The sequence below is a fragment of the Tachypleus tridentatus genome, chromosome 8 (genome assembly GCF_004210375.1).
Source record: "Tachypleus tridentatus isolate NWPU-2018 chromosome 8, ASM421037v1, whole genome shotgun sequence".
NCBI classification, from domain to species: Eukaryota; Metazoa; Arthropoda; class Merostomata; order Xiphosura; family Limulidae; genus Tachypleus; species Tachypleus tridentatus.
Genome location: NC_134832.1, coordinates 160,700,488 through 160,718,525, shown reverse-complemented (window position 1 = coordinate 160,718,525; position 18,038 = coordinate 160,700,488). Strand labels below are relative to the sequence as shown.

The following is an 18,038-nucleotide window of genomic DNA, read 5'->3' as shown; positions in this document are numbered from 1 at the left end:
GTAAACATGTTCACACACTCTTTATACCAAATGGTTAGATATCAGTCACGATGTGGTAAACACGTTCACACACTCTCCACACCAAATAATTAGATATCAGTGATGATGTGGTAAACATGTTCACACACTCTTTATACCAAATGGTTAGATATCAGTCACGATGTGGTAAACACGTTCACACACTCTCTACACCAAATGGTTAGATATCAGTGACCAAAACAGAATGACTACAAAACATCGGTTTAATCTTTATATTGAATATGTGACGTCATAATTTAGCATCTTGGTAACATAATAGGTTGTCTGAAGTAAATTTATATTTATTTATGTTAATGTTAAAATACATAAATAATTTCTTTAAATAAGTGGCTTCTTACGTCAGAGATTTTACACAATAAACTTGATTCATGTGTCATTAAGGATAATGAGTCTCGTCGTTACGTAAGAATTATTTCAAATTCATTAGACGTGTTACTGACAAACATTCCGTTGTTATGGAAGAATCAGTTCACGTGTTATTTAGATACCTTTTGTCGACGTTATAAGAATTAAAAGATTCATAATGAATCACAACATTTTGTGTCATTGGAAAAACCGAACATAAGACATTTTTGTAATCCAATGCTGTCAATGACAGGTCATTCGTTCAATAAAAAGCCATCTTTTGTTGTTATGATGTCCCTAGGTGTGTTCTAATCCAAGGTGTAAAAGACGATATTTTGGTGTAAACACCAGGAAGGTTTTCTCGACCACATCCCACACCCATGACACCAGGCCTGCGAGTATGTATGTTCCATTTTCCTTGACTGTCAAAGGTCCTCCAGAGTCACCCTGGATTACAAATACTTATAAATTAGTAAAATATATGATACACATTTTCTGTATATATACACTGCTGGCCAAAATCTTAAGGCCAATGAACATAAAGAAAAAATATGCATTTTATGTTGTTAGACTCAACCACTTATTTGAGTAGAGCTTCAAAAGATGAAAATAAGAAAAAAAAAAAAAAAACGTTTTTAGCATTTAATAGGGAAAATGTGAACACTATGACATTAGCCTAAATACCAGCTGGTCAAAAGTTTAGGATCATACCAAAAAGAAGTCCTAAACAGGGTAGGATATGCTCAACAAGAGATCTCAGTAGAGAGTGCATGACCGTCATTGCGAGAAACTTCAAATATTCGCTTTGGCATGGCCGATATAAGCGTTTGCAGAAGGCTGGCTGGAATGTTATTCCAAGTGGTGAAGATGGCTTCACGAAGATCATGCACTGTTTGGAATTGACGTCCATTTCTATAGACTTCCCTTGCCATCCACCTCCAAACATTTTCAATGGGGTTCAGTTCGGGCGAACACGCTGGATGGTCCAAAATAATCACGTTATTCGCTATGAAAAAGTCCTTTGTCCTGCGGACATTGTGGATTGCAGCGCTGTCAGTCATTTCCACACAAGCGAGAGCCTTCAGTCAATAAGGATGCTCTGTCCAACATGCCAATGTAGCCAGCTGCTGTTTTTTTCTCATCAGAGAACAAAACCTTTTTCTACTTTTCTATGCCCCATGTTTGGTGCTTCTCTGCAAAGTTTAACCAAGCTGTTTCGTAGTGTGGAAGAAGGCGTGGCCTTTGAAGACTTTACGGTTTTTAAAGCCTTTCTCTCGTAGATGCCGTCTTATTGTTCTTGAGCTGCATTCTGGGTCCGTAAGGGCCTTAATCTGGTTCGACGATCGGCTACTGTTTTGCCGGACAACCCGTCGAATCCTCCCGCTCAATGCCGGCGAAAGTTTTTTGGGCCAACCACTTGAAATTCTCGTTCCGTATTTCTCAGGATCTTTTAAGAAATTTACAACAGCAGTTTTACTACACCCAATGTCACGTTGAGAGAGACCTTGCTTTTGCAGCTCGACAATTCTGCCATGTTCAAACTCTGTCAACTTTTTAGCCTTTACCATGATTTTACCCAATGTAACACAGGAGATGTCAGTGGGAGATGTTGACAACGCTATTGCTTGAACGCAAATGACTAAATTTCATTACATGTTTACCGATTAATGCTTTGTTTCAGTACGGTCTTAAACTTTTGACCAGCTAGTATTTAGGCTAATTTCATAGTTTTCACATTTTCCCTGTTAAATGCTAAGTAAGATTTCTATTTTCCCATTTCTTATTTTCATCTTTCGAAGCTCTACTCAAATAAGTGGTTGAGTCTAACAAAGTAAAATGTATATATTTTTTTTACATTCACTAGCCTTAATGTTTTGGCCAGCAGTGTATAAATATATATATACTCTTAAGTTCTGAATGTTTAATATATATTTACTAATTTTCGACATACACTACCCTTTAAGCAGGCTTGCGTATGGTCAAGTGGTTAAAGAGCTCGACTCGTAATCTCCGGATTGCGGGTTCGGATCCTAGTCGCACCAAACATACTGTCAATTGCAGAGAAGTTATAAACGTTACAATTCATTGGTAAAAGAGTGGTCCAAGTGACGACTAACTACCTTACACTCCTGAAGTAGGAGCAGGTAACCCTTGTGGAGTTTTGTGCGAAATTTAAAAATAAATCATAGTTTACTAATATTCAACAAACAATGCAGTTTCAAAATTGTTTCTTGAATTTCACACATATACACTAGCTGTTCCTAATCTAGAAGCTATAGACTCGGGGTAATCCTAACTGAAACAGAAGTGCAAACTACACGTCTCCTATCAACAAAAGGTCAAGATCTTGTGACTCTAGATTGAAAGAGGAGAGCCATAAGATACAGGTTTTGTCCCATCTTTCTCATAAGAAAAGAATCGCAGTGTATTTATATGTACTTCTGTTTTGTCATCAAACAGTCAAATATTCTTTAAGAATTACCTGACAGGCATCTCTTCCCCCATCTTTATAACCAGCACAAAACATTTCCTCGTATATTTCTTCCCTCCTTCCCTCGTTCTTGTACCACTGTTGACATTTGACATTTTCTATAACCTGTAGTACTGCTTTCTGTAGTTTACTGGGAATGGATCGAACACCTGAAATTAAAAAAAAAATAGTTGTGCAATTCAATGTTACAGGATCACATTTAGTAACCATGTTGTTACAGGTTAAAGGATCACATTTAGTAACCATGTTGTTACAGGTTAAAGGATCACATTTAGTAACCATGTTGTTACAGGTTAAAGGATCACATTTAGTAACCATGTTGTTACCGGTTAAAGGATCACATTTAGTAACCATGTTGTTACCGGTTAAAGGATCACATTTAGTAATCATGTTGTTACGATGTGGAAGTCGTCTGTCTACTAACTATGTTGTTATAGGTTAAAGGATCACATTTAGTAACCATGTTGTTACAGGTTAAAGGATCACATTTAGTAACCATGTTATTTACAGGTTAAAGGATCACATTTAGTAACCATGTTGTTACAGGTTAAAGGATCACATTTAGTAACCATGTTGCTACCGGTTAAAGGATCACATTTAGTAACCATGTTGTTACAGGTTAAAGGATCATATTTAGTAACCATGTTGTTACAGGTTAAAGGATCACATTTAGTAATCATGTTGTTATGATGTGGAAGTCGTCTGTCTACTAACTATGTTGTTATAGGTTAAAGGATCACATTTAGTAACCATGTTGTTACAGGTTAAAGGATCACATTTAGTAACCATGTTGTTACGATGTGGAAGTCGTCTGTCTACTAACCATGTTGTTATAGGTTAAAGGATCACATTTAGTAACCATGTTGTTATAGGTTAAAGGATCACATTTAGTAACCATGTTGTTTACAGGTTAAAGGATCACATTTAGTAACCATGTTGTTACAGGTTAAAGGATCACATTTAGTAACCATGTTGTTACAGGTTAAAGGATCACATTTAGTAACCATGTTGTTACAGGTTAAAGGATCACATTTAGTAACCATGTTGTTACAGGTTAAAGGATCACATTTAGTAACCATGTTGTTACCGGTTAAAGGATCACATTTAGTAACCATGTTATTTACAGGTTAAAGGATCACATTTAGTAATCATGTTGTTACGATGTGGAAGTCGTCTGTCTACTAACTATGTTGTTATAGGTTAAAGGATCACATTTAGTAACCATGTTGTTACAGGTTAAAGGATCACATTTAGTAACCATGTTGTTACGATGTGGAAGTCGTCTGTCTACTAACCATGTTGTTATAGGTTAAAGGATCACATTTAGTAACCATGTTGTTACAGGTTAAAGGATCACATTTAGTAACTATGTTGTTACGATGTGGAAGTAGTCTGTCTACTAACCATGTTGTTACAGGTTAAAGGATCACATTTAGTAACCATGTTGTTACGATGTGGAAGTAGTCTGTCTACTAACCATGTTGTTACAGGTTAAAGGATCACATCTAGTAACCATGTTGTTACAATGTGAAATAACACATTCACTAATTTGGTTGTCATAGTTTGAAGGATCATATGTACAGTTGTAAACATTAAGTCTAGTTGCTCGTTTAGTGAAACTGTTAACAGCTTCTACATGTACATTTCGAATAACACATGTGATTAGGTTGAAAAGTGACTTGGTTATTGAACTATTATTTACCATGTGCTTTACGACCCCATCCACTGACGGTTCCCAGGCTTCCTGTAAAGTTCTGTCCAAATCGAGGAAGACACACTGGTATAATATGTCGCTTTATTTTCACCGTCTCAGAAAGTTCTAGAAGGGCTATGTCTCCTTGGAAAGTACCAGGGATGTAACCTGAATAAACAGTCTTTCTTTGAACATCGTATTCAGCATGCCGAAGATACTCATTTTGGTTTCGAATATCGTGTTCTCCAAGTCTCACGATCAGGGCGTTCGTTGGAACTCTAGTAAAAGCAAATGAACAACAGCGTGAAGTCCCAATCTGTCTTTAAAACACTTGGAATAGATCTGAATGATACCTGCGAGTTTTTCATTGTAAACCTCACGGAGCAGACAATACCAATATACTGTATGTTTTATGACTTGTGCAGTAATTTATACGTTTAACACTGCATGCTAATAGCTAATATGGATGTTATTAGTTGTAATCCAGTATAAATACAGTTTATTGCTAATCCAGTATAAATACAGTTTATTGCTAATCCAGTATATCCATATTTATTTATCAATCCAGTATAGACACAGCTGGTTCCTAAGCCGATATATTTATAATAAACAATACGCAGGCAGACAACGATTTATAAACATAAATAAGTATTATTGCAGGAAAAACATATGGTATGTTTCCACGAAATGTTGGTTTGTCTTCTTCGGTAAAATTCGGTTAATGTATATAAATATCGTACCTGTGATTACACTGGAATAATGTGATTCTTTACTCAAGCATAGACATAATTAGTTCTTAGTAAAATACGTGGATAACTTATTATTAATCAATACACAGTGTTAATTCATTGCTAATGATACACCCACCTGTAGACGATACACCCACCTGTAGACGCAGTGTGCAGCAGTCACCACCCACTTTTTATGAATCAGAGCTCCGCCACACAAAAGACGTTTCGATAAATACTTTTTCTTCAGAATCGCTGCCTAAACAAACAAAAATTTCAAACATAACGTTCACGTTATTGAAGCTGTTACTTCAACACAAAAACCTAAATATTAATCATCTAACGCCCTCTGTTATGACCCATTCGAATGACAACTCTGAATCTCTGTCTGTGAGAACTTTGTTTGTTCTGTATAAAATACAATAACAGTTTTATTAACGCTTTCAGTTTATAGTTTCATCTGGATGATACATAATGTTAACACTTGTTCCCAGTTCTCCTTTCTAAGATATTTTTAAAGACCCTCTTGTGACGTATTATGTCTGCTGTTTAGCCCAGAGTGAATTATTTTTAAATATCTTATCCTTTATCGTTGCAATCTGTAGTAAAGTACTCATAAACTATAACATTCAACACTATTCTGGACTAACTGGACTGTACAGACTTACCTGCCAAGGGACTTCTCCAAACTTCGTATTTTCTCCGAGAGCCACTTTTGGTCCACGCAGATAAATTTTTCCACACTCTGAAAAATTACAGAGAACCCAATATATTAGTTAGTTTTATAAACATGATTCGCAGCGTTTTACTGATGAATCCATTAAACCTGAAGACAACTAGAAAACCGCAGTTGAAACAAAAACTAAAATAATTTATTAACATGATGGACCTTGAGTGAACTTCTTTTGTTCTGGTTTAGACAGGTCAATAAACTTAAATGTGGAATGTTGTACACGTCAATGATACACGTGAATTGTGTAACATTCCAGCTAAAAGGAACAACTTAATTGAATAAATATTTTTCATTTTTTATAAGTTCTTCCAAGAACTGTAAACTTTGTAAAGTTCTTATCTTACGTCAGTGTCTATTGTATCAGTGGGGTCGTCCCAAAATGTTTTCTGATTGGAATATTTCATCCGGTTAGCCTGGAATCCAGCTACAAACACCCAGTACAGTGATAGTTTTTATATGTACAAACATTCAGTACAGTGAAAGCTTTTATATGTACAAACTCCCAGTACAGTGACAGCTTTATATGTACAAACACCCAGTACAGTGAAAGCTTTTATATGTACAAACACCCGGTAAAGTGACAGCTTTTATATGTACAAACACCCAGTACAGTGACAGCTTTATATGTACAAACACCCAGTACAGTGAAAGCTTTATATGTACAAACACCCAGTACAGTGAAAGCTTTTATATGTACAAACACCCGGTACAGTGACAGCTTTTATATGTACAAACACCCAGTACAGTGACAGCTTTATATGTACAAACACCCAGTACAGTGAAAGCTTTATATGTACAAACACCCAGTACAGTGACAGCTTTATATGTACAAACACCCAGTACAGTGAAAGCTTTTATATGTACAAACGCCCAGCACAGTGACAGCTTTATATGTACAAACGCCCAGCACAGTGACAGCTTTATATGTACAAACTCCCAGTACAGTGACAGCTTTATATGTACAAACGTCCAGCGCAGTGACAGCTTTATATGTACAAACGCCCAGCACAGTGACAGCTTTATATATACAAACACCCGGTACAGTGACAGCTTTATATGTACAAACGTCCAGCACAGTGACTTTGACAGTCGCCGATAGTTATATTCCTCGGTGTAAAGCTGACGTCTGATCCAGTTTGTATTCACAATGAAGTTATATTATCTGTTGGACTATCTTTGACAATGTCCTGTATATTATCTGTTGGACTATCTTTGATAGTGTCCTGTATATTATCTGTTGGACTATCTTTGATAGTGTCCTGTATATTATCTGTTGGACTATCTTTGATAGTGTCCTGTATATTATCTGTTGGACTATCTTTGATAGTGTCCTGTATATTATCTGTTGGACTATCTTTGATAGTGTCCTGAATTTTCCTTACACTCGAAATTTATCTTATTTGCTCGTATGATTACTAAGTTAGAAAATAATTCCATTTTGGTGACACAGAAAAACAAAATTTTTAAAGCTCGTTTAGAAACAGTAACATTTCATGTATATATATAAATATATGTGTGAGTGTGTTATATCCTAAAACACATCTAGAATGTTTCCTTTCATCACACTAGAACACATATTAAAACGTATATTATTGTTAGAATGGAAAACTCTGGAGAGGAAACAAACACCTTTACCTCCGTCCCTTGGACCATCTGACGTGTTTGAAATGTTTCCCACAGCATCAGGCTTAGTGAAGTCCGATAGGTGGCTGGCCTGTCTTTCATCCACCAAGGGAACACAACAACTCCAAATGATTCCGCCTTTACACAAGTCTAAAGCTTGATTCTTGTGATATAAACAGTTGAGTCCAAAGTCGCAGCCATACGTTTTGCCCTGATAAAAACACTTCTGTGGAAGTTCTGATAAAACATACACTTTGTTAAAGAAGCTTAATAAGCGAGGAGATTAAGTTTATTGATTAAATCAAACACTAAGTCCAAACAAAATGTGTCTATAACAATAGATTTATATCAGATTTTGGAAGCTTAAAAACCATTATATTCACTATAAAGTACACATTTAAAATATTTCAGTCGTTAGTTTATTAAAATTACTCACTGAATACATTAGAATATGTGAGTCGTAGATGTATTTGGATGCTGAAATATATCCAAATGTTCAGTATGTGTGGTTTTATTTATGTAACATTTTGTAGTGTTTGTCCTATGAGATTACACCTGTTCATGGTGTACTAACTTAACTTTAAGAATTGTGTTATATACACCTGTTCATGCTGTACTAACTTAACTTAAAGAAGTGTGTTATATAGTTCCACTACCTCTTCATGGTATATTAACTTAACTTAAAGAAGTGTGTTATATAGTTCCACTACCTCTTCATGGTATATTAACTTAACTTAAAGAAGTGTGTTATATAGTTTCACTACCTCTTCATGGTGTATTAACGTAACTTAAAGAAGTGTGTTATATAGTTCCACTACCTCTTCATGGTATATTAACTTAACTTAAAGAAGTGTGTTATATAGTTCCACTATCTCTTCATGGTGTACTAACTTAACTTAAAGAAGTGTGTTATATACTTTCACTACCTCTTCATGGTGTACTAACTTAACTTAAAGAAGTGTGTTATATAGTTCCACTACCTCTTCATGGTGTATTAACTTAACTTAAAGAAGTGTGTTATATACTTTCACTACCTCTTCATGGTGTACTAACTTAACTTAAAGAAGTGTGTTATATACTTTCACTACCTCTTCATGGTGTACTAACTTAACTTAAAGAAGTGTTATATAGTTCCACTACCTCTTCATGGTGTATTAACTTAACTTAAAGAAGTGTGTTATATAGTTCCACTACCTCTTCATGGTATATTAACTTAACTTAAAGAAGTGTGTTATATAGTTCCACTACCTCTTCATGGTGTATTAACTTAACTTAAAGAAGTGTGTTATATAGTTCCACTACCTCTTCATGGTGTATTAACTTAACTTAAAGAAGTGTGTTATATAGTTCCACTACCTCTTCATGGTGTATTAACTTAACTTAAAGAAGTGTGTTGTATAGTTCCACTACCTCTTCATGGTGTATTAACTTAACTTAAAGAAGTGTGTTGTATAGTTCCACTACCTCTTCATGGTGTATTAACTTAACTTAAAGAAGTGTGTTGTATAGTTCCACTACCTCTTCATGGTGTATTAACTTAACTTAAAGAAGTGTGTTATATAGTTCCACTACCTCTTCATGGTGTATTAACTTAACTTAAAGAAGTGTGTTATATAGTTCCACTACCTCTTCATGGTGTATTAACTTAACTTAAAGAAGTGTGTTATATAGTTCCACTACCTCTTCATGGTGTATTAACTTAACTTAAAGAAGGGTGTTGTATAGTTCCACTACCTCTTCATGGTGTATTAACTTAACTTAAAGAAGTGTGTTATATAGTTTCATTACCTCTTCATGGTGTATTAACTTAACTTAAAGAAGTGTGTTATATACTTTCACTACCTCTTCATGGTGTATTAACTTAACTTAAAGAAGTGTGTTGTATAGTTCCACTACCTCTTCATGGTGTATTAACTTAACTTAAAGAAGTGTGTTGTATAGCTCCACTACCTCTTCATGGTGTATTAACTTAACTTAAAGAAGTGTGTTGTATAGTTCCACTACCTCTTCATGGTATATTAACTTAACTTAAAGAAGTGTGTTATATAGTTCCACTACCTCTTCATGGTGTATTAACTTAACTTAAAGAAGTGTGTTATATAGTTCCACTACCTCTTCATGGTGTATTAACTTAACTTAAAGAAGTGTGTTATATAGTTCCACTACCTCTTCATGGTGTATTAACTTAACTTAAAGAAGTGTGTTGTATAGTTCCACTACCTCTTCATGGTGTATTAACTTAACTTAAAGAAGTGTGTTGTATAGTTCCACTACCTCTTCATGGTGTATTAACTTAACTTAAAGAAGTGTGTTGTATAGTTCCACTACCTCTTCATGGTGTATTAACTTAACTTAAAGAAGTGTGTTATATAGTTCCACTACCTCTTCATGGTGTATTAACTTAACTTAAAGAAGTGTGTTATATAGTTCCACTACATCTTCATGGTGTATTAACTTAACTTAAAGAAGTGTGTTATATAGTTCCACTACCTCTTCATGGTGTATTAACTTAACTTAAAGAAGGGTGTTGTATAGTTCCACTACCTCTTCATGGTGTATTAACTTAACTTAAAGAAGTGTGTTATATAGTTTCATTACCTCTTCATGGTGTATTAACTTAACTTAAAGAAGTGTGTTATATACTTTCACTACCTCTTCATGGTGTATTAACTTAACTTAAAGAAGTGTGTTGTATAGTTCCACTACCTCTTCATGGTGTATTAACTTAACTTAAAGAAGTGTGTTGTATAGCTCCACTACCTCTTCATGGTGTATTAACTTAACTTAAAGAAGTGTGTTGTATAGTTCCACTACCTCTTCATGGTGTATTAACTTAACTTAAAGAAGTGTGTTATATAGTTCCACTACCTCTTCATGGTGTATTAACTTAACTTAAAGAAGTGTGTTATATAGTTCCACTACCTCTTCATGGTGTATTAACTTAACTTAAAGAAGTGTGTTATATAGTTCCACTACCTCTTCATGGTGTATTAACTTAACTTAAAGAAGTGTGTTGTATAGTTCCACTACCTCTTCATGGTGTATTAACTTAACTTAAAGAAGTGTGTTATATAGTTTCATTACCTCTTCATGGTGTATTAACTTAACTTAAAGAAGTGTGTTATATACTTTCACTACCTCTTCATGGTGTATTAACTTGACTTAAAGAAGTGTGTTGTATAGTTTCACTACCTCTTCATGGTGTACTAACTTAACTTAAAGAAGTGTGTTATATAGTTTCACTACCTCTTCATGGTGTATTAACTTAACTTAAAGAAGTGTGTTATATAGTTTCACTACCTCTTCATGGTATATTAACTTAACTTAAAGAAGTGTGTTATATAGTTCCACTACCTCTTCATGGTATATTAACTTAACTTAAAGAAGTGTGTTATATAGTTTCCCTACTTCTTCATGGTGTATTAACGTAACTTAAAGAAGTGTGTTATATAGTTCCACTACCTCTTCATGGTATATTAACTTAACTTAAAGAAGTGTGTTATATAGTTCCACTACGTCTTCATGGTGTATTAACTTAACTTAAAGAAGTGTGTTGTATAGTTTCACTACCTCTTCATGGTGTATTAACTTAACTTAAAGAAGTGTGTTATATACTTTCACTACCTCTTCATGGTGTACTAACTTAACTTAAAGAAGTGTGTTATATAGTTCCACTATCTCTTTACGGTGTATTAACGTAACTTATTCAACTTATCGAAGATGTTTAACTAGGTCGCTGAGTACTCACTTAAGACGTGGCGAATAAAGTTGTACAGTCTCGCGTCCGGAACGTTAGATGTTACGTTCCGCCCAACATCAGTGATCGTAGCTTGGGGTTTACAACAGAAGATGAACAGTCCTAGTAAAAGATGCTTCATTATTCTGTAAAGAAACAGTGGCCAGTAGGTGTAAATGTGTTACATATACATTCATTTCATTGGAATTATTACCATTGTAGAACCGAAATATTGTTCATGACCTTTTGATGAAGATTCTGACATTACGTTAGTTGTGTAATGACTTTGAGGTAGTTTTTTTACTGACGTTAAAGTTAGTTTATTTACTGACTTAAAGTAGTTTATTTAATGACTTAAAGTTGGTTTATTTACTGACTTTATAGTAGTTTATTTACTGATATTAAGTTAGTTTATTTACTGACTTTAAAGTAGTTTATTTAATGACTTAAAGTTAGTTTATTTACTGACTTTATAGTAGTTTATTTAATGACTTTAAGTTAGTTTACTTACTGACTTTATAGTAGTTTATTTACTGATATTAAGTTAGTTTATTTACTGTCTTTAAAGTAGTTTATTTAATGACTTAAAGTTAGTTTATTTACTGACTTTATAGTAGTTTATTTACTGACTTTGAAGTAGTTTATTTAATGACTTAAAGTTAGTTTATTTACTGACTTAAAGTAGTTTATTTAATGAGTTTAAATTAGTTTATTTAATGACTTTAAGTTAGTTTATTTACTGACTTTAAAGTAGTTTATTTAATGACTTAAAGTTAGTTTATTTACTGACTTTATAGTAGTTTATTTAATGACTTAAAGTTAGTTTACTTACTGACTTTATAGTAGTTTATTTACTGATATTAAGTTAGTTTATTTACTGTCTTTAAAGTAGTTTATTTAATGACTTAAAGTTAGTTTATTTACTGACTTTATAGTAGTTTATTTACTGACTTTATAGTAGTTTATTTAATGACTTAAAGTTAGTTATTTACTGACTTTAAAGTAGTTTATTTAATGACTTAAAGTTAGTTTATTTACTGACTTTAAAGTAGTTTATTTAATGACTTAAAGTTAGTTTATTTACTGACTTAAAGTAGTTTATTTAATGAGTTTAAATTAGTTTATTTGATGAGTTTAAATTAGTTTATTTACTGACTTTAAGTAAGTTTATTTAGTAATTCTACGGTAGTTAAAGTATAATCATAAGTAATAATGCTAGGAATAGGTAATAATTTTAGAAATATCTAATAATTACTTACACTAGTTAAAAAGTGGTAATACAAGGGGTATAGATGATAAACAAATATTCATTAAATATCCTACGAACAAAGACGAGAAACGTTTCTTTAGGATTACCATAAGCAATCTTTAAAATGCACCATTTTCGACGGACCGTAATTAAATCTATCTATTTGACCACTAGCTAGACTGTCCTACGTGACTTTGTAACCTGGTTAAATCAACTTACGTCCTGCTGTGTCTGTTAAGCCACATTCTTCTCTTAACATTTCTAAAGTAGATTACTGGAGGTAAACACCAATCATCTCTTCCACTTATTACGAAACACCCTCTTAACAACAGAACTAGGAATATTGGTTACATACCCCCAGATTTCAACTTTTCATATTCTGTCTCATCGATATCAACATTGGATTAATTATCTGTCATTTGCAACACGGTGAAAACTTTATATCTCAATCAAAACCTGCTAGTGACAATAATGACGTCATGTGTGCACCAAGTAGCTGTTGTAATAACACTGATATCCAAGGATATTCTTACTCGGTGCAAGGCTGTTAATGACAATAGTAGCGTCACATGTACACCAAGAATGTACACCATTCATGACATAGAATTATACACATACTTTATTAATAACACTAATATCTTACTCAATCCAAAGTTGTCAGTAATATACAAGATTGATACTTGCTCAAAATCCAATACTTACAAGAATAACTAAGTAGATATTTTAGTCTTAGAAATTACATCCACGGTTTTCTTAGGCCTCTGTACACGTTAATACGACCGATCCAAAGTGAAATAAATAACTCTGTATGAAAAGAAATAATTATATAGGTAACGGCAAATTGGGTCGTTTTCACAACTTGCGGCGTCAAATTTGGTTAGTTATTCCAAGAAATATTTCAGTTATGACATAAGACAATCATTTATTTTTCTCTTTAACAAACTTGTAGCAAGTATACAAAAGTTTGTCAGTGAAAAGGCCGAAGAGTTCACGTCAGATTCCTACATATAAGGACTTTGAAAATGTATGACGTATTATATCTTTCAGGAAGTAAAGATTTCTCTGCGAATTCCGGAAAAGAAATCTAGCCAGATACCGTAAATAATGCCATATATTTAACTAACTTCATGAGCTTCGCTCTAATTTGCTCAAGAAACAAATACTGACAATATTCCTTGAGAGGGGGGCTAACTAAACATATTCTATGTCGAATATTCCTTGTGGGGAGCTAACTAAACATATACTATGTGGAATATTCCTTGTGAGGGGGGCTAATTAAACATATTCTATGTCGAATATTTCTTGTGAGAGGGGGCTAACTAAACATATTCTATGTCGAATATTCATTATGAGGGGGCTAATTAAACATATTCTATATCGCATATTCCTTGTGAGGGGGCTAACTAAACATATTCTATATCGAATATTCCTTGTGAGGGGGACTAATTAAACATATTCTATATCGAATATTCCTTGTGAGGGGGCTAACTAAACATATTCTATATCGAATATTCCTTGTGGAGGGCTAACTAAACATATTCTATGTCGAATATTCCTTGTGATGGGGGCTAATTAAACATATTCTATGTTGAATATTCCTTATGAGGGGGCTAACTAAAAATATTCTATGTCGAATATTCCTTGAGAGGGGGCTAATTAAATATATTCTATGTCGAATATTCTTTGTGAGGGGGCTAACTAAACATATTCTATGTCAAATATTCCTTGTGGGGGCTAACTAAACATATTCTATGTTGAATATTTCTTGTGAGGGGGGCTAACTAAACATATACTATGTTGAATATTCCTTGTGAGGGGGGCTAATTAAACATATTCTATGTCGAATATTTCTTGTGAGGGGGTAATTAAACATATTCTATGTCGAATATTCCTTGTGAGGGGGGATAATTAAACATATTCTATATCGAATATTCCTTATGAGTGGCTAATTAAATATATTCTATGTCTGTACTTTAAGTAATTCAGTTATCGAATCGTGAAACGGTCTCTGTTCCTAAGTTCTTGGTTCTATTTGGGTTTGGGTGATCTATGAACAAATGTTCAGAAACGTTAAACGAATAACTACAATTTGTGTTCCGAATGCTGAAGGTTACTTGATATGAAATCAAATCACTTAGTAAACTTGTACAGTCAGATGTGACTTACACAGCATAAAGAGAATCGTGTGTGTATTAAAGTTTGTTTATAAAATATTAACAAATAGAACAACATTATTTCACTACAAACACAAATATTGATAATTCAGCTTTTAATAATATTCAGCATGACAATGAAACGAATTGATAGGCACACTACTAATTTATTAGGTGAGAAAGTTTAAAGAAAAATTATAATTCCTGTCACTTGGGGTTCGTAATGATTATATGTTGTTTATTTAACAAAACGACTCAAATCAAGTAATTTAAACTATATGATGATGTCACATTCACAAAATTTATAATAATTACATTTTCTTTCACAAGGGAGACTGTTGTGTAAGACAATTTACGTTACAAGTTCAAATCATTTAATTATGTATTAATTAACAAGGGAGACTGTTGTGTAAGACAATTTAAATTACAAGTCCAAATCAACAAAATTTATATTTTATTTCACTAAATACATAGTTCAGTAGGAAAGTTTAACTTATAAGTTCAAGACACAATAATTATATTGTATTCAATGGAGACATTGTTGAGTAAGACAGTTTATATTACAAATTAAAGTCACAATATTTATATTATATTTCAATAAATACATTGTACAGTAGGAAAGTTTAAATAATAAGTTAGAGACACAATAACTATATTATATTCAATAAACACACTGTTGTGTAAGACAATTTATATTACAAGTTCAATTCAAAATAATTATACATTAATTCACGAGGGAGACGGTTGTGTAAGACAATTTAAATTACATCTTGAAGTCACAATAATTACTTATTGATTCACAAGAGAGACTGTTGTGTAAGACAATTTATATTACAAGTTCAAATCAAAATAATTATATTTTATTTTACTTAATACATCATTCATTAGGAAAGCTTAAATTATAAGTTTAAGACAAAATAATTATATTCAATAAAGACACTGTTGAGAAGGACAGTTTAAATTACAAGAAACAATACTAATGATTTATATAAAAATACATTGTTGGGTAAGACAGTTTAAATTACAAGTTTAGCACATGATAATTATATTATATTCAATAAACACATTGTTGAGTAAGACAATTTATATTACAAGTTCAAGTCAGAACAATTATATATTAATTGACTGTTGTGTAAGACAATTTAAATTACAAGTTATTCAAAATAATTATACATTTCAACTGTTGTGAGACAGTTTGAACAAGTCACAATAATTATATATTAATTAACAAGGGAGACTGTTGGGTAAGAAAATTTAAATTACAACTTCAAGTCACAATAATTATATTTTAAGTTATGTTAATTAAATATACAACATTATAAATCATTTGTATCAGTGACACAGTATAATGCTAAACACCTTTCACTCAAATTCCAATTCTAGGAATATTTTCATTATCATTACGTTTTCATCTAGAATGTTCTCTGGAACTCGTCTTTTATGAGTTTTGATTTAAAGATTACGAATCATAATGAACACATTGTACCATGCAAGGAAATCTCTCATCATTTTGTAAGATTTTCTATGATCCAGTCTTTAAACTTTGAGATACGAGTGGAAACACCCGGAAGGTTAGGTTCTCCACAGCCAATTCCCCATGAGATAATCCCCGCCAGAAACCATCTGCCGTCTTCTCTTTGAACCTGTACTGGCCCTCCGGAATCACCCTAAAAATCAAGTTTGTATCACACTTTTACATTAGATATATATAGTTGTACGATCTTAACATATATTACAGAGTTTCTGTTTCTTCTCAATACAATAGCCCTACACTTTTTCAATAACAGAGGGCGTTTTTTGACTTTCCTTGTCACCAGGTAATACAAAAATCATGCTTTAAAAGTGTTTTGGAACATACTGATACCCTTTCCAATATTATATTTATTGTCTACACATCCGTGTATTGTGTTACTGTTTCAGCTCTCTACAGTGTTATGTAGGAAAACGTTTATTGTCTACACATCTGTGTATTGTGTTACTGTTTTAGTTCTCTACAGTGTTATAGAGCACAATGTTTTATTGTCTACACATCCGTGTATTGTGTTACTGTTTTAGTTCTCTACAGTGTTATAGAACACGATGTTTTATTGTCTACACATCCGTGTATTGTGTTACTGTTTTAGTTCTCTACAGTGTTATAGAACACGATGTTTTATTGTCTACACGTCCGTGTATTGTGTTACTGTTTCAGCTCTCTACAGTGTTATATAGGAAAACGTTTATTGTCAACACATCCGTGTATTGTGTTACTGTTTTAGTTCTCTACAGTGTTATAGAGCACAATGTTTTATTGTCTACACATCCGTGTATTGTGTTACTGTTTTAGTTCTCTACAGTGTTATAGAACACGATGTTTTATTGTCTACACATCCGTGTATTGTGTTACTGTTTCAGCTCTCTACAGTGTTATATGGGAAAACGTTTATTGTCAACACATCCGTGTATTGTGTTACTGTTTTGTTCTCTACAGTGTTATAGAACACGATGTTTTATTGTCTACACATCTGTGTATTGTATTATTGTTTTAGCTCTCTACATTGTTATAGAACACGATGTTTTATTGTCTGCACATCTGTGTATTGTGTTATTGTTTTAGCTTTCTACAGTGTTATAGAACACGTTTATTGTCTACACATCTGTGTATTGTGTTACTGTTTTAGTTCTCTACAGTGTTATAGAACACGATGTTTTATTGTCTACACATCCGTGTATTGTGTTACTGTTTTAGTTCTCTACAGTGTTATAGAGCACAATGTTTATTGTCTACACATCCCTGTATTGTGTTACTGTTTTAGCTCTCTACAGTGTTATATAGCAAAATGTTTTATTGTCTACACATCTGTGTATTGTGTTACTGTTTTAGTTCTCTACAGTGTTATAGAGCACAATGTTTTATTGTCAACACATCCGTGTATTGTGTTACTGTTTTAGTTCTCTACAGTGTTATAGAACACGATGTTTTATTGTCTACACATCTGTGTATTGTGTTACTGTTTTAGTTCTCTACAGTGTTATAGAGCACCATGTTTTATTGCATACACATCCGTGTATTGTGTTACTGTTTTAGCTCTCTACAGTGTTATAGAACACGATGTTTTATTGTCTACACATCTGTGTATTGTGTTACTGTTTTAGTTCTCTACAGTGTTATAGAACACGATGTTTTATTGTCTACACATCCGTGTATTGTGTTACTGTTTTAGTTCTCTACAGTGTTATAGAGCACAATGTTTTATTGTCTACACATC

At 33.0% G+C, this 18,038-nt stretch overlaps 1 protein-coding gene and 1 pseudogene across 3 annotated transcripts in view; both read right to left on the bottom strand.

Annotated features, from left to right (window-relative positions):
• Window positions 1-307: 307 nt before the first annotated feature.
• Window positions 308-13,441, bottom strand: LOC143223834 (serine proteinase stubble-like; annotated as a pseudogene). The gene is made up of 8 exons (XR_013013172.1): window positions 13,340-13,441; window positions 11,401-11,534; window positions 7,665-7,889; window positions 5,965-6,041; window positions 5,455-5,555; window positions 4,578-4,846; window positions 2,867-3,024; window positions 308-831 (listed from the first exon to the last, which is right to left on the bottom strand). The product of XR_013013172.1 is annotated as a serine proteinase stubble-like (transcript).
• Window positions 13,340-18,038, bottom strand: part of LOC143223832 (serine proteinase stubble-like) — a 21,039-nt gene continuing 16,340 nt past the window's right edge. Inside the window, exons 7-8 of one of the 2 annotated variants that reach the window (XM_076452315.1) lie at window positions 16,277-16,457; window positions 13,340-13,441 (exon numbers count right to left, since the gene is read on the bottom strand). In XM_076452315.1, coding sequence (XP_076308430.1) covers window positions 16,296-16,457 — 162 coding nt within the window. In that variant the 3' untranslated portion in view covers window positions 13,340-13,441; window positions 16,277-16,295. Of the gene's footprint in view, window positions 13,442-15,227; window positions 16,458-18,038 lie in introns of those variants that run through there. The other variant, XM_076452314.1, reaches the window with a different exon arrangement.